General features: G+C 42.2%; 1 protein-coding gene across 3 annotated transcripts in view; it reads right to left on the reverse strand.

Moving 5' to 3' along the window:
• The window catches only part of KIF26A (kinesin family member 26A), a 213,302-nt gene that overhangs the window by 105,546 nt on the left and 89,421 nt on the right, over positions 1 to 18,335 (reverse strand). For all 3 annotated transcript variants that reach the window (XM_067463017.1, XM_060755058.2, XM_067463019.1), the window contains one exon: positions 13,272 to 13,787. In XM_067463017.1, coding sequence (XP_067319118.1) covers positions 13,272 to 13,787 — 516 coding nt within the window. The remainder of the gene's footprint in view (positions 1 to 13,271; positions 13,788 to 18,335) is intronic.

The raw sequence follows: 18,335 nt of genomic DNA on the forward strand, positions 1-18,335 counted from the left end.
CAATAGGTACAAATGAATTGGTACAAATGAATTGGCTCAATAAGGCTTTGCATTTGATTGACCTGAGCAAGGATGCTGAAGATAGGGTGACCATAACTCTCACACACAGTGTCATCATAATTCTCACAGAATCACCATAAGTCAAAACCAGCTTGATAGCAAATAACAAACCAGAGACAACGTGTGCCTCCTAACATCTGTTGCTGAGGAGCAAGAATGGAAAAATGTATCAATTGAGCATCTCTTAATTGGAAACCCAAAATCCAAAATACTCCAAAATTGGCCACATGGGTGGCTGAAATGGTGTAACCTTTGATTTCTGTTGGTACAATGCACAGAAACATTGTTTTATCCATAAAATTATTTAAAATACTGTATAAAACTACCTTCAGGCTATATGCAGTAGTTGTCTATGAAGAATAAATAAATTTTGTTTTTAGATATGAGTCCCATCTCCAAGATTATGTGCATAGATGCAAATATGGGTGTATTTAAAAGCAAACAAATCCAAAACACTTCTGGTCGTATGCATATTGGATAAGGATTGCTCAACTTGCACCACTTGTGGGTTTCCTCTGAGTGTCTGGTTGCCACTGCACAATCAGCATGTCGGACCAGATCAGCATTCAGTCTGATTTGACACAATTCTGTTATGTTCTGATGTTTCTCTCTGCTTCTGCCTGTTTTGCCCCAACACCAATTTGACAAGAGCTTCTTCTCAGTACTACTAGCCAACTACACTGCAATGACTTTGTTTAGACTATCCCCTTTTTACTCAGAGTAGGCTGGTGACTGGTATAAATTGCTAGATTTTAGTCAGGACTTTAATAAGCTTGTTGAGTGCTGAACACTACCCTTAAAATAGGTTCTGGGCCCTGTTATTATTGTGTTCAACTCATATTCAATTTACACTAATCCTAAGGCAAACCTATTGACTTTCTTGGGCTGAGAGTGTGTGTGACTCATCCAAGGTCACCCAGTGGATTTCCAGGGTCAAGAGAGAGACTGAACTAGGTTTCCTGAGTTTTAGTCCAATGCTCAAACTACTACACCATGCTGGCTATCTTCGGGTTCTTCAAAAGGAGGTCTAAAACTCAGAAAAGACTCAATTCCCCATTGCCACAGAAGCCACTGCTCACCACTGGACTTTAGAATACCTACTTGGCAAAGGATGTGGGCAGATACAGTGGAGTTATGCTGGAGTAAAGCTGTTTTTTCTAAAGTCTTGGATTCATCAGTGGCAGCAAGAATTGAGGGAGAAACCTTGCCTGACCTCTGTTTGCTGACACACATTTTGTAAAGCTGAGATGGGAGTACTTCAGCTGCCGTTCAATACACTTTCACAGCACCACTTTGATCAAAATGAACCACTTACCCAAGGCAGACAAAAATACACCGCCACCCGTTTTCTTGTCTAACGCTACTGGCAACGGCAGACTTGTGAGCAAGATGAAGAAAAAAGCAGCACAAGAATGTCTCAGGTTTGAATGAAAATCTGTTTGCTATAGCTTGCTGGCTTGTATGTTTTATTTTGTTTTGGGTTTTTATTAGCCTCCACATTAGATTGAAATTTCAGCAGTTCATTTCATCAACCAAATTGCCTTACACCTGTATCAGATGCCAGCTAAGCAAGCTTTATGGAAGGAACTTGAATGCCATATGTAAGCATTTTCAGACATAACTATGAATTGGCCTATCACAGCCTGCCTCTGCAAGTGTCTTCCCAAAGTGTCCTGAATTCAAAAGGCGGTTAGGAAATTCAATGTACGCACTTTTAAAAGGTGGGGCAGAGGAAAAGGAGAGAAATAGTGCATGATCAGCATATCATGATGTCATTCCACATGTTGTGGAATAGATCCCACAGAGGTGGAATGAGGTCAGTTCCATTTGAAAAAGAAGACACCGTGTATTCCCAGTTGGAATTGACTCAGAACCAGGTCTCAGGGATGATTTCTTGCCCTTAGCTCAAAATTCCACTATTCTTGCCTCAAAACTACACAGTCACATGGGAAATTCAATATTCAGAGGCAGCATGGTGCAAGGATCTGAATGTTAGAGTGGACAATCTGGGTCCAATTCCTCACTCAGTCTGGGAAACTTGCTGGATGACCTCAGGCAAATCATACTCTCTCAGGCAAAGAGGAAGGCAGCAAATGTCCCCTGAAGAAATCTCACCAAGAAAACTCTAAGAAGGGTTCACCATCAATCAAGTTTGACTGGGGGACATACAACAACAACAAGGGAGCAAGGAGGGTAGAGCCTCTTTTGGTTTGTCCCTGCCTCCTTGAAGGATATAAACTTGAAATCCTTCATCCTGGTATGCAAGAATGAAAGCGGCAAAGATCATAGTTTCATAGAGTTGGAAGCTACCACATGGTAGTCCGACCTCCTGCCATCCAGAAAAAGCACAATCAAAGTACCCCTGGCAGATAGCCATCCAGCCTCTGTTTTAAAAGCCTCCAAAACAGAAGCTTTCACTACACCCCAAGACAGTGATTTCTACTGTTGAGCAGCCTTTACGATCAGGAAGTTCTTTCTAATGTTCAGGTGGAATCTCCTTCCCTATAATTCAAACCTGTTCTCTGTGTCCTAGTCTCCATTACACTTTATTAACTGGAATCAATAGTCTCTCAAACTCTGGAAAACCACATCTGAACTAAAACAGATCTTTTGCCCTATCAAGCTATCCATATTACAGGACATCCTCGTCTTTCTGCAGCCCCGTATATACACAAATACATGGTAGAGGAATAGACAGTCAAATCATAATGTGTTGGCAGATATCAGATGTTTCTTTTCTAAATCGTGGTTAACATCTACCATTTGTTATAAGGTAGCTGATCAAGAACCGACCTGCTTTTACTCTATTTTTGTTCAAAAAGGTGTATTTACAGGTTGAGGAAGTGATAGCCCATTCCTCATTCCAAATCACTTATGGAGAAACCAAAAAAGGACTGCCAAGCTACCATTTGGGTGCCATATGTTTACTCATTCCCCTCCTGCAAGCCATCTTCTGATTTTGGTCCCTAGCAAATGTGGTGAAATGGGTAGGTTGCCAGTCAAGGAATGGGGAGACATTGGTTCAAATCCCAACAAACCAATTCTCAACCTAACTTAACAATACAGAGATATTTAATCTGAGAAATAAAATATAGCACAATCAATTATCAGTATTTGTAAGACTGTGGAATAGAACAAAATTCACAAAACCTTTTTTGGGCTAACCAAAAACATATCATACAAGTATTATTTTTTAACAAAAAAGTATTGCTCACTAGCCATAATTTTGAAAGAGTATCTTTTGCTATCTGGTTGTTCAAAGAGTGCCATGTTAATGATGCATTACCAACACGTTAATTTTTGTGTTGTCGAAGGCATTCATGGCTGGAATCACTGTTTTGCTATGAGTTTTTCAGGCTATAAGCTGGAACATGGGCATACAGCCCCAAAAACTCACAGCAACCCATATTACGATCTATACAGGAGCCCTCAGTAGCACAGAAGGTTAAACCACTGAGCTGCTGAACTTGCTAACTGAAAAGTTGCAGGTTCAAATTTGGGGAGCAGCATGAGCTACCGCTGTTAGCCCCAACTTCTGCCAACCTAGCAGTACAAAAACATGCAAATGTGAGTAGATCAATAGGTACCATACTGGCTGGAAGGTAATGGTGCTCCATGCAGTCATGCCAGACACATGACCTTGAAGGGATCTACAGACTACACTGGCTCTTTGGCTTAGAAATGGAGATGAGCACCACCCCCCAGAGTCGGGCACAACTGGTCTTAATATCAGGGGGAAACCTGACATTAAGGTTTTCCCCTGAATCTCTCCAAATGGCCACCATCGCAAGAATGTATGTATACTTTATGAAGGAAATATAGTATTACCACCACAGGAACATGACAGTGTTGCTTACCATCATACTCTCTGGCTATCCCATGAAGTAATTTGTTAACAATTAACAGGCAAAACTATTGATTGTAAAGATAAGCTTCCAAACTATGCAAAACTAATTTCTTACTGAGTCAAACTGGCCTAAACTAGACTCAACCAAAATACATTTTGGAATTTTACAAAACCTGAAATGCTTTGTGGGGCAAGTCAAGAGACTCTATTCAAGGAATTCTAAAACATGTGAACATGAGTTCAGAAGGTGAACTGACATACAACTGAGTATATAAAACTAAGTCTCTATGGAAATAAATCTATCGGTTCAGTTAGTAGAAGACGGTGGAGGAAGAAGCAAGTGGCAGGCCCAGATTTACTTCTTTAGAAGCACTTCTGTCTTAAATCTCAGAAGTGTTACTTTAAATCCACGAGACCACTATGATTGATCCTCAATTACGGCAGGAAATTACCTCATCTCTGGTCTCAAAAGTTCTATTTATATGCCTAATAATCTCACCATTGATTACTGAGACTGTATTCTAATTATAAATCCATTACTGCTTGAACAGTGAAATAAAATCAATACCATACATAAAATGGGAGGGAAAAGGGGGGACTCAGAGTTTACACAGAACACCATTGCAAACCACCACACTGTATTAGACATGTTATATCATGAAACAATGCCACATCATTAGCAAGAGCATAATAAATCTTTTTCAATTAGCACAGCCAGATTGTTCTTCAGATTTGCCGTCAATTTCTTTTAAAATGGATGTATATAAAATGTTAGAAAGGTCTATGGAAGTCTACAAATATGACTTGGTCAGCCTTTCAAATTCAACAGCCGAGGATCTCAAAATTAGCCAAACACTAACTGAAACAAATAATAAAAATCAATTAAATTAATATAACTATATTGAAGAAATCTTAGAAAGTGATAATACTTTTACTCTGATGTTATTCTCTACCACCAAGTCAGCTTCAGCTTATGTGAACCCCATGAACAAGAATCTCTTCCACAAGATCCAAGAACTCAAAGGGAAATTTCAAACCAAGAGTGGGAGTGATCTAAAACCAGCATGGCAAACATATTATATTGTAGTAGAAATAAAGTTGGTGGAAACAATACACAGAAAACTACAATCAGTCCTCTGTGTTTGCAGGAGTTAGGGGACCAAAATTTGCACAACAAGGGGAAAAACACAAATGTAAATAAAAATCATGCCTTGATAGTAGGCTTGTGCATTCGGGGTAATGCTTGACCCATTTTGTATCCTAGCTTTCAGTGGGGGTCCCGATCCATTTTGGGTGCCTCTCGAAATCTGGAGGACAGATACCTGTTTTCTCTCTGGGGTATCAGCCCATTATTGGGGGGGAGGCTTCCTAGGCTCCCCTTCCCATCATTTTAGGCATTTAAGCTGTTTTACTCTACGAGAGGCACTCAGCTACAGGCTTTAAGAAGGCTTCTTGCCTTTTCACTCTAGAGGAGGTGCTCAGCTACAGGCAGGTGCATGTGCTTTCTCTCCTGGGCCTGCACACCACACACGCACTCTTTCCAAGGCAAGGAGGCAAGTTCTGACTTTCTTACACTAGAGTTGGTGCTTGGCTGCAGGCAGGTGCACATGCTTTCTGGACCTGCATGCCACACACACTCTCTTTCCAAGGTAAGGAGGCTCACGAAAAGCAGACAAGGAGCCGAGATCAACTCCCACTTGCTTTTATGTCAAGCTGATTTTTGTGCTGGGAGGGGTCTTCCTGTTACATGATCCCAAAGGTAACGACAGTAATGACAGAACAGATGGACCAAAGGAAAATGGTTCTGCGTACAATCCTACTTGATATCACTTAACAACACTGAATAATCAGGGATCCAGAGTGATGGAGTTATTTGAGAGCTGGACTAGAACTCTATAGGACCAGGGTTCAAATCCCTGGTTAGCCACAGAAACCCAGTGAGTGACCTCAAGCAAGTCACACCCTCTCAGCCAAGAAAGCCCTGTGATAAGTTCACCTAAGTCAGATACAGTGTGTATAACCTGATCAGAATAGGACCATTGTCAATTTATTAGAAATGTGATGCGAGAAGAAAGTTCTACAGATACCATGCACTGCCAAAAAGTCAAATAGCACATCAAGTCTGAATTACCACGAGGTGCCCAAATGACTAAACTGGGGCATTTGTACTATGAACGTTCACTGACACAGGCAGCCTGTGAGTCCATTACTGTAGGACAGGCACCCTCAAACTGCAGCCCTCCAGCTGTTTGGGCCTTCAACTCCCAGAATCCCTGACAATTGAACAAACTAATTGGGGCTTCTGGGAGTTGGAGGCCCAAACAGCTGGAGGGCCGCAGTTAAGTTTCACAGTTGCTGCTCTTGCCTGCCCTATTCTCAACAGAGGTCCAGAACAAAAGAGCTCCTTTATGACACAGAACAGTTACATAAAAAGTAGTTCTAAAAGTAAGGGTTTATCTACACTGATGGGAAAAAAATCAATTCGCTACTGCGTTTTCCCGGTCCACACTGGTTTTGTAATGACCCCTTTAATGCCACTCACATCACACACATGGTACTGAGTTTGCCATAACTAGACATACATTTCTCTCTGGCAACCCCACTTCACTATTACAGGACAGTCTACATTTGCAGTCCTTTTTGGCCACACAGTTACGGCTGCTCCACTTTTTTCCTTTTTCTGTGTGCATGTGAATACATAAACTTTCTGCTGAGTGGGGATGCAATTACATTGACACACTGATATGAAAGTATCCATTAAAAAGTTAAACCTTGGAAAGAACCGCTTTCTGGTGGAATGATCATCTTGCACCAACCAGTTCCACACACCACGAACACCACAAAAAAAGCAATCCTGCCTGGAGGGTCGGCTACATGCCAAAAACCCAAGAATGGTTTTTTGATTGAGATGAAAGCCCAATGAACCACATTACAAGCAAATAATCAAGAACACTGTGCTACATGGTAAGTTTTAATATATATGATTTATGTCCATGTAGACAGACAAGCTTCACCCAAGTAATAACTCCACTATCTCTCTATCTTCACAGCTAATTTCTGGGGGGAATACAACATCCTCCCTTAACCCAAGCAAGAGAATTTAGAACAGCTCCCACTATTTTTTTCAATAAAACATAATCTTAATCCATGCTCATTCAACCTACTCCTTGGTAGAAACAGGTGAAATCTGGGGCAACCATTTTTGGTATGATTTTACAGCTTCTGTTGGCTCAGCTGGCTGACACTGCTAGTTTGGGCATGTCCTTTTACGAGCAAATGTGCTAATAACTCCTCGGCCTGCAGGTAAGAAAAGATCAAATGGAGTGTGGGGTGGGGTGTGGGTGTTTGTTTGAGAGGGTTCCTTGCTGGCCCGATGCCTGGTTTAAAGAAGTGTTTGAGACATTCATCTGCCTCCTGACTGTACTGGGCAAAATGATGTGAATTATTTCTGTGCAAACACTGCCCTTGCCTTGTCTTTACCAACATGTCCGTTGGACTAATACCCTTTCAAAAGAAGCCTCCTGCTTTCCTGACTTTAAATATTTGTTTATGCTCTTAAAGTATGTTTATCCCACTTTGCAACCAAAGAGACTCGCAGAATGGCTTACATACAATCAATACAAGCAATACAGTCTAGACTGAAATGACACCAAAGGGAAAAGTGATGGGGAAGGAAGAGAAAAAAAACAGAAAGACTATCTGAATGATAGCCAGATCTGAGACTGAACAGATATTATATACTGTGAATGCTATGCACACTGTGGAAATGGAACTATGCTTTCCTACTATTGCTTTTTTTTTCATGTCAAGAGCGACTTAAGAAACTGCAAGTTGCTCCTGGTGTGAGAGAATTGGTCGTCTTCAAGGACATTTCCCAGGGGATGCCAGGATGTTTTGATGTTTTACCGTCCTTGTGGGAGGCTTCTCACATGTCCCTGCTTGGGGAGCGGGAGCTGACAGAGGGAGCTCATCCACATTCTCCTCAGATTCAAACCTGTTGGTTTTCAGTCCTGCTGGCACAAGGGTTTAACTCATTGTGCCATCAGGGGCTCCTTGCTATTGCTGTCTGATAGCTATGATAAATAAACATTGCATGTTTCAAGAAGATTATCTTTCAGCACAATTACCCAAAACCCTAAAACAATTCACTTTCCTCTCTTTTACTCAATTATCTACAAGAATATTTCCAATTACAATTAGAATGTTTTTCCCTTCCATGTTGGATAAACAACTCTACTGTTTATTATCAAACACACTATAATGAAATCAAACTTTTTTTTTACTTTCACACATGTGAAAAATCCAAATGATATCCACCCAAACTGCATGATTAAGACTTCAGGATTTCCGGCCCTTTGCAGATACTAAGCCCTGGGGTCAGCCAGGCATATTGAATAGGAGGGGGAAAGTACAATTTCACTCATCCACTCTTCCTTTGTCTTGTGAAATTCATTCAGGCCAGTCCATGGTGTCTACTCTGCTTTGCCTTTTACCAGCTCCACAAGTCATTAATAATACTGAAAGTACAGGTATACCTTACACTTGGTATTTTATTTCTGTATGCTTGCAGACATATTTTCATTATTTCTTTGTCCCTGCAAGAACTCTCTTTAACCTAAATCCTTTCACCAAGGCCTATTAGCTAATTTGCTGACTAAATAAACAACAGAGATGAGCAGGAATTCTATCTGCTCAGAGTTTCCTGCTAAAAGGTTAGTTTCGGTTTTCTGGTTTTCTTCTAATTCCTTTCTTTTTTTGGGTTTCAGGTCCTGCAATATAAGTTTTAAGGTTTCCCAGAATTCTGACCTTGTGAACTGCAAGTGGTCCTCTTATCTCTTCTCACTGTCAACATGATGTCTTCATCGCCATTAACTCCATTCCATTACCCTCAAGCTACAACAAAGATATATAACCTCATTGTGTTTACCTGGGAAATCCCACATGGATACACAATCCATCCAGTTGTGTGGCATCCACTCAGACTGACTCTTCTAAAATAACCATATTTGTCTACTACACATCAAAAGAAAAAAAAAGAGTGCTGAAAAAGAAATCTAGCAGCAGCACTTTTAAAATTAGCTGGTTGGTTTTAGCATGAGTTTTCATAGGTTTCAATACACTTCTTCCAATACTCTAATACTCTTCCATCTGAACATGAGGAAGAACTTCCTGACTGTGAGAGTCATTCAGCAGTGGAACTCTCTGTCCCAGAGTGTGGTGGAGGCTCCTTCTTTGGAAGCTTTTAAACAGAGGCTGGATGGCCATCTGTCAGGGATGATTTGAAAGCAATATTCCTGCTTCTTGGCAGGGGGTTGGACTGGATGGCCCATGAGGTCTCTTCCAACTCTTTGGTTCTATGATTCTATGATTCTAAGGGAACTGCTATCAAGCCTCAAATACAGTATCATCCCAATATCTGTGAGGAGCCCCCAGAGGTGCAATGGGTTGAACCCCTGTGTTGGCAGGACTGAAGACTGACAGGTCCGGAGGTTCGAATCCGAGGAGAACGTGGATGAGCTACCTCTGTCAGCTCCAGCTCCTCATACGGGGAAATGAGAGAAGCCTCCCACAAGGATGGTAACACATCAAAACATCCAGGCGTCCCCTGGGCAACGTCCTTGCAGATGGCTAATTCTCTTACACCAGAAGTGACTTGCAGTTTCTCAAGTCACTCCTGACATGACAAAAAAAATCTGTGGGGAAACAGTCTAAGTCTGCCTGTGGATACCTGATGCCATGGATATAGTGAACACTATATTTGACTATACTTAGACTGGAAGCATACAACAGAATTACATTGGAAGACACACAAACCCTTGGGGGAGTATTTTTGGAGTGTGGATAAGTAAAACTATGTGCATCAAATCTGTAAATAAGGGAATTGCACTGTATATTAGCAGGTAAATAGCTGTGGGATGGGAGCAGAACATAATGGAGTACAGAGCAATGCAATCTTTGATACTGGCCTGCATTTACACAATGTTGTTATGCCATTCAGCTACACTACAACCAGGGAGAAGACCCTACACAGTTTACATGAAGCAAGAAAAAAAACTAATAAAGTTGGACTAGCTTTGTGAGCCATTTCATTCAACCACCTTCTTACTTTTGGCTGCTCATGAGCAATGCAGAAAAAAAGCAGAAGTGATCCAGCAGCTTAAAAAGCCAATGCAATTCTAGGCTTCATCAATACGAATATAGTGTCTAAATTAGTGGTTCCCAACCATTTTTTTGACCAGAGACCACTTTGACCAGGGACCTCCTTCCAACATTAGTACCAAAGGGGTTACAAATCACTTTTTGGTCAATTTAAGATTCGGTCTGGGGTGCTGATTCAGAAAATTTCATTAGATAGACCACATCAGCTCTAGTTTCTGATACAGAACATATGCCATAGTTATAGTGAAGGAGTGGCAGGCATCGTGAAAGGAATTGAAATAAATTAAATAAATAAATAGAGGAAGACGGCTTGTGGACCAGATTTTGTCCTTACGGCCCACCGGTGGTCCACAGTCCATAGGTTAAGAACCACTGGTCTAGATCAAGGGAAGTAATAGTCCTCCTCTACTGCTTTGATCAGAACTCACCTGGAAAATTGAGTCTGTTTTGGGAACTACAATTTTAAAAGGCTATCGACAAGCTGGAACGTATCCAGAGAAGATCAATAAAAGTGGTCAGAGACCTGGAAGCCAAGTCTTATGAGGAGTTTAACTTGGAGAAAAGACCCCCATATCCATGTGGGATAATTCCAAGACTCGACGTGGATATCCAAAACTGTGGATAATAGCAAACCTTATATTTCAATATAGTTGGGGTGAAACAGTGCCCTAGAGAGGCCCACAAACACTTCCAAGTCACAATATTTTTTTAGCATGAGTAGATGAAACTATGGATATCCAATGTATGGGTAAGGGGATTGTATTGCATATAAGCAGTTAAATGGTTGTGGAGTGGGATCTGAGCACTTGAGTGTGGTAGAATCTCCTTTCCTGAAGGTTTTTAAAACGAAGGCTGGATGGCCCCTGTCAAGAGTGCTTTGATGGTGTGTTTCTGCATGGCAGGGGGCTGGATTGGATGATTGTTGTGGTCTCTTGCATGACTTATGCAAGGCTGAGCTCTTTTTGAGGCAAACCAGAGACACTGGTGCATCATTAAGTGTCAGGACTGATCCATCATGAAGACTGGAGCAACCAACTACCTCAGGAAGCAGGTACTGGATTGTAGCAGTAGTAGTATATCTTCTGTTTCTTTTGACCCACACAATATGCCCTATTCAAAGCTGAATCACATTTTGGACCACAACAGCCCCCCAGCCATCAGGCAACAATGGGGGTCTGGGGATTGTATTGTAAAACTGCAATTTTCCCAAGCACTGATGACCTTTCAGGTGTGAAAGAAGAAGATGGCATCTCACTGCCAATATTTAAAAGACAAGTCCAAGTCCAATAAGCATTTGTACATGGAATGGGATAAACAGTGCTACACCACCATCTTGTCCTTCGCCTCAGCAGCCAAAACTTTTACGTTGGCCCTGTCTCATGTCTACAAGGAAAACCACACCACCAGTTTTCATTTCAATCCCATAAAACAGAACATTATTTTTGTTTTGACACATAATGCATGAAAAAGCCATCTGCAAACCATGCTCTATTTACTATGAAGATTTTACTGCCCTCGTGATAGCCGTATTATTCTTATCCTCCCTTTTATGGTGCATATAAGTACAGTTACCTAAGAATATGCCAAATAATATTTTTGTCGTTGCCACCTATTTGCACATTTCCAGTAGATTCACAGATTCATATCAGCGTCTATTAAAATCTCAACTGAAGCCCAGCTCACATAATTACATTTTCTTTTCCACATTTCTACACTTTTAATTCAATATTTTCCTGAGAGTTTAGCGAAGCCATTTAGATTTAAACAGCTGTCATACTTCATCCAAGGATTATCTCTAAACCACGGTACAATTTGTATTCCAGTTTGTTAACTTTGGGGTGAATCAAAAGCTATTATGAAAAAGTAGCATTCATAATTACACTCTTCAGTGGACAAAGAAAATGCACCCGGTGTAGACAGCAATTATTTACACAGGCGTCAAAAAGGATTATGGGGCTACATTTATGACAAGTTTAGAGCTTGATCACATAAAGTGGAACTGTTACAGGGAGAAATGTTTTAGCTGGGAATAGTCTGTGACCACTCAAATGCAGTAAAATTCAACAAAAGCTATCTTAACCTCTCCTCTGCCCTGTTATAGTATTCACCCAAACTAGTTTAATGCCAATTGCAGCCAGTGATATAAATTTAAGATAGGGACAAAGAAATGGCATGACTCTATAGAGCAGTGTTTCTCAACCTTCCAAATGCCTCAACTCCTTAATAAAATTGCTCATGTTGCGATGACCCCCAACCATAAAATTATTTTCGTTGCTACTTCATAAGTGCGATTTTGCTACTGTTATGAATTGTAATGTAAATATCTGATATGCAGGATATATTATCATTCACTGGACCAAAGTTTGCCCAAATTTGAATACTGGTGGGGTTGGGGGGGTGATTTTATCATTTGGGAGTTGTAGATGCTGGGATTTATAGTTCACCTACAATCAAAGAGCATTCTGAACTCCACCAACAATAGAATTGAAGCAAACCTGGCATACAGAACTTCCATTACCAACAAAAATTACTGGAAGGATTTGGTGGGCACAGATCTTGAGTTTTGGAGTTGTAGTTCACATACATTCAGAGAGCACTGATGGCTCTAGACCAAACTTGGCACGAATACTTAATATGCCCAAATGTGAACACATGGTGAAGACTGGGTAAAATCGACCTTGACATTTAGGAGTTGTAGTTCCTGGGATTTATAGTTCATCTACAATCAAAGAGCCACTTTAACCTCACCAAAGATAAAAGTGGGCCAAACTTCCCACACAGAACCCCCATAATCAACAGAAAATATTGTGTTTTCTGATGGTCTTTGGTGACCCTTTTAACACCACCCGTGACCCCCCCCCCATGGTCCCAACCCCCAGGTTGAGAAACACTGCTTTAGAGATAAACAAGCCTTCCAGATATTGCTGGATTGCAATTCCCATCATTCTTTGCTATCACCGTCAATGATGGGAGCTACAAACATTTTTTTAACCTGAAACAACACCTCTATAGAAATCTGTGATCCTCCTGCTTGGTTCCTTGTTCCACTTCTAATTGAAATTTACCATATGTCACACAGGAGGACCTAAAGATTAATCTTAATCAAATGCATAAATAATCAAAACCACAAAAGTCAAGTCCACAAATGTGGAGGCCAACTATATAACTCTTGGCATTATTTAAGACCAAGTGGTCCATTACTTACTAGACAAGATTGTGGAAGAAAGCTGTTCACTCTGGAGATACTCCACATTCCTTCAAGGTACTGCTGAGCTTGGATGGTTACTGAACTCAAGGCCCCACTAAGGCCACTGGGAGCCACAGTCACTTGGACACTGGAGTTGGGGAATCCGCTGGTACCTTGAGGCCAGCCAAGACCCTTCTTCTTCTCTGACCCAGAGAAAAGGCTTGTGGCTTTGCCGGGCTGCCTCCCCACCTGCCCAGCCACAAGAGACAAGTCCCTCTGAGAAGACACAGTGACCACATTTTGGGATGTCAGCCTTGGCAATACAGCTGCCATTGCCACAGCACTTTGTGTGGAATCCACCACTTCTTGGCAGTTGGCTTGGCCAAACTTGTGGATGACTTGGATGGCTTCTTGCTTCAGCTGGTTCAGGTGGGCGGCACACACATCACACCTGCTCTCCCCTTCGCTCCTGGGTTTCTGTAAATATTCAGGCACTTGAAGCTTGTCAAAAATTAAAGCTGATAATCGTGGGTCCTGAAATATAAGGAGAGAAGAAGCCAAATGAGTCAAGGCCAGAAAGAAAGAAAGAAAGAAAGAAAGAAAGAAAGAAAGAAAGAAAGAAAGAAAGAGAAAAGAGAAACTGAGATAAAGCAAGCTATGCAAATAGGATCTACATCAATAATGAAAAACTACGATAAAATAGCCTTGTTCAGATCAATAGTGGTCTCAATGTTTTTCTAGATCTCCACTAGACTTTGGTTCAAATCCCTGCTCAGCCAGGGTATTCCATTGGGTTGTGTTGGGGAAGTCATACTCTCTCAGCCTAAAAGAAAGGCTGAGAGAATAATCTTCCCAAGATAACCTTATAGTAAGGTCTCCACAAGTCTGAGTCAATCTGAAAGTACAAAACGAACAACAGAAAGAGACTAGAGAAAGTTCCATCCCGTGTGGGGTAGAGAGCTAAAGTGCTGGGCAAGGGCTCCAAGAGACCAGAATTAGTCATGGAAGTCTACTGGGTGATCCTGGACAAATCACACTCTTTCAGCCTAACACAAAGACACTGGCAAACACATTCTCAATAAATCTTACCAAGAAAACCCTATAAGGAGATCAGATTCTACTTCAATACACTCAACAGCAAATGACAATTGGTCCAACTACCTGAATAGTGTTGCTGTTGCTCCCTAGGGCAGTGGTTCTCAACCTGTGGGTCCCCAGGTGAATTGGCCTACAACTCCCAGAAATCCCAGTCAGTTTCCCAGCTGTTAGGATTTCTGGGAGTTGAAGGCCAAAACATCTGGGGACCCACAGTTTGAGAACCACTGCCATAGGATCAAACTTGTGGTCCTCCAAATGTTTCAGATACCAATTCCCAGAAACCCTGGTCAGCTTGTCCAATGGCTAGGAATTCTGGGAGCTGAAGTCCAAAACATCTGGAGGGCCACAAGTTTGACACAACCATGTCTGATATCACCAAATACAGTCATAGAGTTGGTAAAGACCACCAGGACTGTGATTATATCCAGGAATACACAATCAAAGCAATTCAGACAGATAGCCATCCACCCTCTGTTTAAAAACTTCCACAAAAGGAGACTCCATCACATCCCAAAGCAATGTATTCTACTGTTGAACAGTGTTGCTATGAAGAGGTCTGTAAATGTAAATGTTTCTAAATCATTGTAATGCAGTTTGGATAAATATAATAATAATTCCATTATTTTAAAATTGATTGATTTTAGTTTTTTTGTAATCTACATTGTAAGATGCCTCAAATCCTATATAGTCAGGATAGAGTGAGGCTGCAGCAGAAAATGAGGGTTGGTTAGGGTTGGCCTAGATGACCTTGATGTTACCCATCACATTCCATGATTCTGGAAACCTTGTTGGATGCATGTTTGCAAAACCTCTTGTTTTAATTCCACTGCCAAAAGCCTGGGAAGATCAGATGCACTAAAATGTCCCTCCTTCCATGATGGTTCCTCTATGTATCACACTATCACCCACTTAAGCATCACTTGAATTCCTTGCCAGACTCTCCATGGCTGATTAATTTGTCACAACAAGCTGCAGTATTCTGTAAGGCCCAGCATGAAAATGACACTCAGATGCGAGCAGTGGAGCTTGTGGTGCACTCAATAACTGCTCATAGACTTGCCATTTAATTAGCTCTCCATTATCCTTATTTTTAGAAACCAAGATCTAATGTAGATGTATCTTCATATTAACTCATAGAGAACTCGCTTTAATATCTCCACTCATTTTCAAAGACTCATCATGAACTCCAGACTTGAAAACTTGGAGCATTGAAGCATGACCTGATTGACAGCTATTTTCTCATGGCTATTGTTTCTTTCTTGCCTTTGGTAATGAATCAGAAAGAGTGGGCAGGACAGCCACCCACAGTGTGCACTTCTTGTATGGATGAAGCAGAGAGAGAGAAAGCTAGAGATATCCTTTTTAAACCTGTCAATGGGGATATGAACAAGAGACTGCTAGCCACAGCATATACCATCCTCTTAATCCAACTTTTAGTAAACAGTTTATCAAGATGTTTCAGGACAGGCTGGAGAATTCCATTTCAGTCATACAGTGAGTACTCTCTCTCAATGATGCATTACAGCAGCATTCTCAACCTGGGTGTCTGGACTGCTGAGGAGATCGCGAAAGGGTATCAGAGGGTCACCAAAGACCTTTAGAAAACACAGTATTTTCTGTTGGTCATGGGGGTTCTGTGTGGAAAATTTGGCTCAATTCTATCATTAATGGGGTTCAGAATGCTCTTTGATTGTACGAGTAAGTGAACTATAAATTCCAGAAACTACAACCACCAAATGTCAAGATCAATTTCCCCCAAACTTCACCAGTCTTCATATTTGGGCATATTGAGTATTCGTGCCAAGCTTGGTTCAGATCCATCATTGCTTGAGTCCACAGTGCTCTCTGGTTGTAGGTGAACTACAACTCCAAAACTCAAGGAAACCCTTCCAGTATTTTCTGTTTGTCATGGGAGTTCTGTGTGCCCAGTTTGGCTCAATTCCATCATTGGTGGAGTTCAGAATGCTCTTTGATTGATGGTGAACTATAAATCCCTGCAACTACAGCTCCCAAATGACAAAATCAACCCCGCCCCCCCCCCAAACCCACCAATATTCAAATTTGGGTGTATCAGGTATTTGTGCCAAATTTGATCCACTGAATGAAAATACATTCTGCATATCAGATATTTACATGACGATTCATAACAGTAGCAAAATTACAATTATTTATTTATTTATTTATTTATTTATTTATTTATTATTTAAACTTATATGCCGCCACTCCCCTGGGGCTCGGAGCGGCTTACAAGAATAGCTAAAATCTAACAAAGTTTAAAAGCAATTTAAAACAATTTAAAAACAGTATCAAACATTAAAAGCCTGTCGGAACAGGTATATCTTACATGCCCTGCGGAAAGCTGGTAAGTCCCGCAGGGCACGAACTTCAGGTGGCAGAGCATTCCAGACTGATGGCGCCACTGCTGTGAAGGCTCTGCGTCTGGTTGCCGTTAGATGCAAGGTCTTGACACTGGGGACTTCCAATAGATCTTGGTCCTCAGAGCGGAGGGATCTCTGGGGTTGGTAGGGGGTGAGACGATCCCTCAAATACATTGGCCCCAGACCATGCAAGGCCTTAAAGGTGAGTACCATCACTTTGAAAGTGATCCGGTGCTCAATTGGTAACCAATGCAGCTGTAGTAGGATTGGTGTTATGTGGCATCTCATCGGGATTCCCGCAAGAAGCCGAGAAGCTGCGTTTTGTACCAACTTGAGCTTCCGAATCACCGACAGAGGGAGGCCAATGTAGAGGGCGTTACAGTAGTCCAGTCTTGAGATGACCGTGGCCTGGATCACCGTAGCTAGACAGGTAGGGGGCCAGCCGTCTAGCCTGCCGCAGGTGAAAGAAGGCGGTTTTGCTCACGGCGGAGACCTGGGCCTCCATTGTCAGCAGAGGGTCCAAAAGGACTCCCAGACTCTTTACCAACGATGACAGGCGTAACGCCTCGCCATCCAGGGTGGGCAGATGGATGTCCCCACTGCCCGGTCTACCCAGCCATCGGATCTCCGTCTTTGCTGGATTCACCCTCAACCTGCTGGCACGCAGCCATCCAGTAACGGCCTCGAGGCACTGATGGAAACAATCGGGTACAGAGTCCAGTCGGCCTTCCATCTTCAGCACCAGTTGAGTGTCATCGGCATACTGATAACACTCAAGCCCAAAACCTCGAACCAGCTGAGCAAGTGGTTGCATATAGATGTTAAACAACAGAGGGGAGAGAATGGCCCCCTGAGGAACTCCACAAGATAGAGGGGACCTCTCAGAGACCAGGCCTCCCCTCTCCACTCACTGTCCACGGTTGTGAAGAAAGGAGGACAGCCAGTTTAAAGCTGTCCCCCTGATTCCAGCAACAGCAAGGCGGTGGGTCAAGAGATTGTGGTCGACTGTGTCAAATGCTGCTGTGAGATCCAATAGCACGAGCAGCACTGACCCGCCCTGGTCAAGCTGGCATCGAAGGTGATCCGTGATGGAGACCAGCACAGTCTCTGTCCCGTGCCCTGCACGGAAGCCAGATTGAAAGGGATCTAGTCCGGCTGTGTTGTCTAGGAATTGCTGCAACTGCTCCGCTGCTGCCCTCTCAATCACCTTGCCCAGGAATGAGAGATTTGAAACTGGGCGGTAACTGGAGGGAACCGAGGGATCTAAATCTGGGTTTCTTCAGCAACGGAGAGACCACCGCCTCTTTTAAACCCTCTGGAAAGACTCCTTGCTCAAGGGAGCTGTTTATGATCTTCAACAGAGGGTCACGTAATCCCTCCAAGCAGGATTTCACCAACCAAGAGGGACACGGATCGAGGGAGCAAGTGGTCGGTCTAGCTGCAGCTATGAGCTATGAGTAGCAACAAAAATAATTTTATGGTTGGGGATCACCACAACATGAGGAACTGTATTAAGGGGTTGCGGCATTAGGAAGGTTGAGAACCACTGCATTACAGGCTTTAGTTTGCCTGTTGACTTATGATGGCTCCATGAATTTGATAGGAT

Source organism: Anolis sagrei, chromosome 1, assembly GCF_037176765.1.
Source record: "Anolis sagrei isolate rAnoSag1 chromosome 1, rAnoSag1.mat, whole genome shotgun sequence".
In the NCBI taxonomy this organism is placed as follows: domain Eukaryota; kingdom Metazoa; phylum Chordata; class Lepidosauria; order Squamata; family Dactyloidae; genus Anolis; species Anolis sagrei.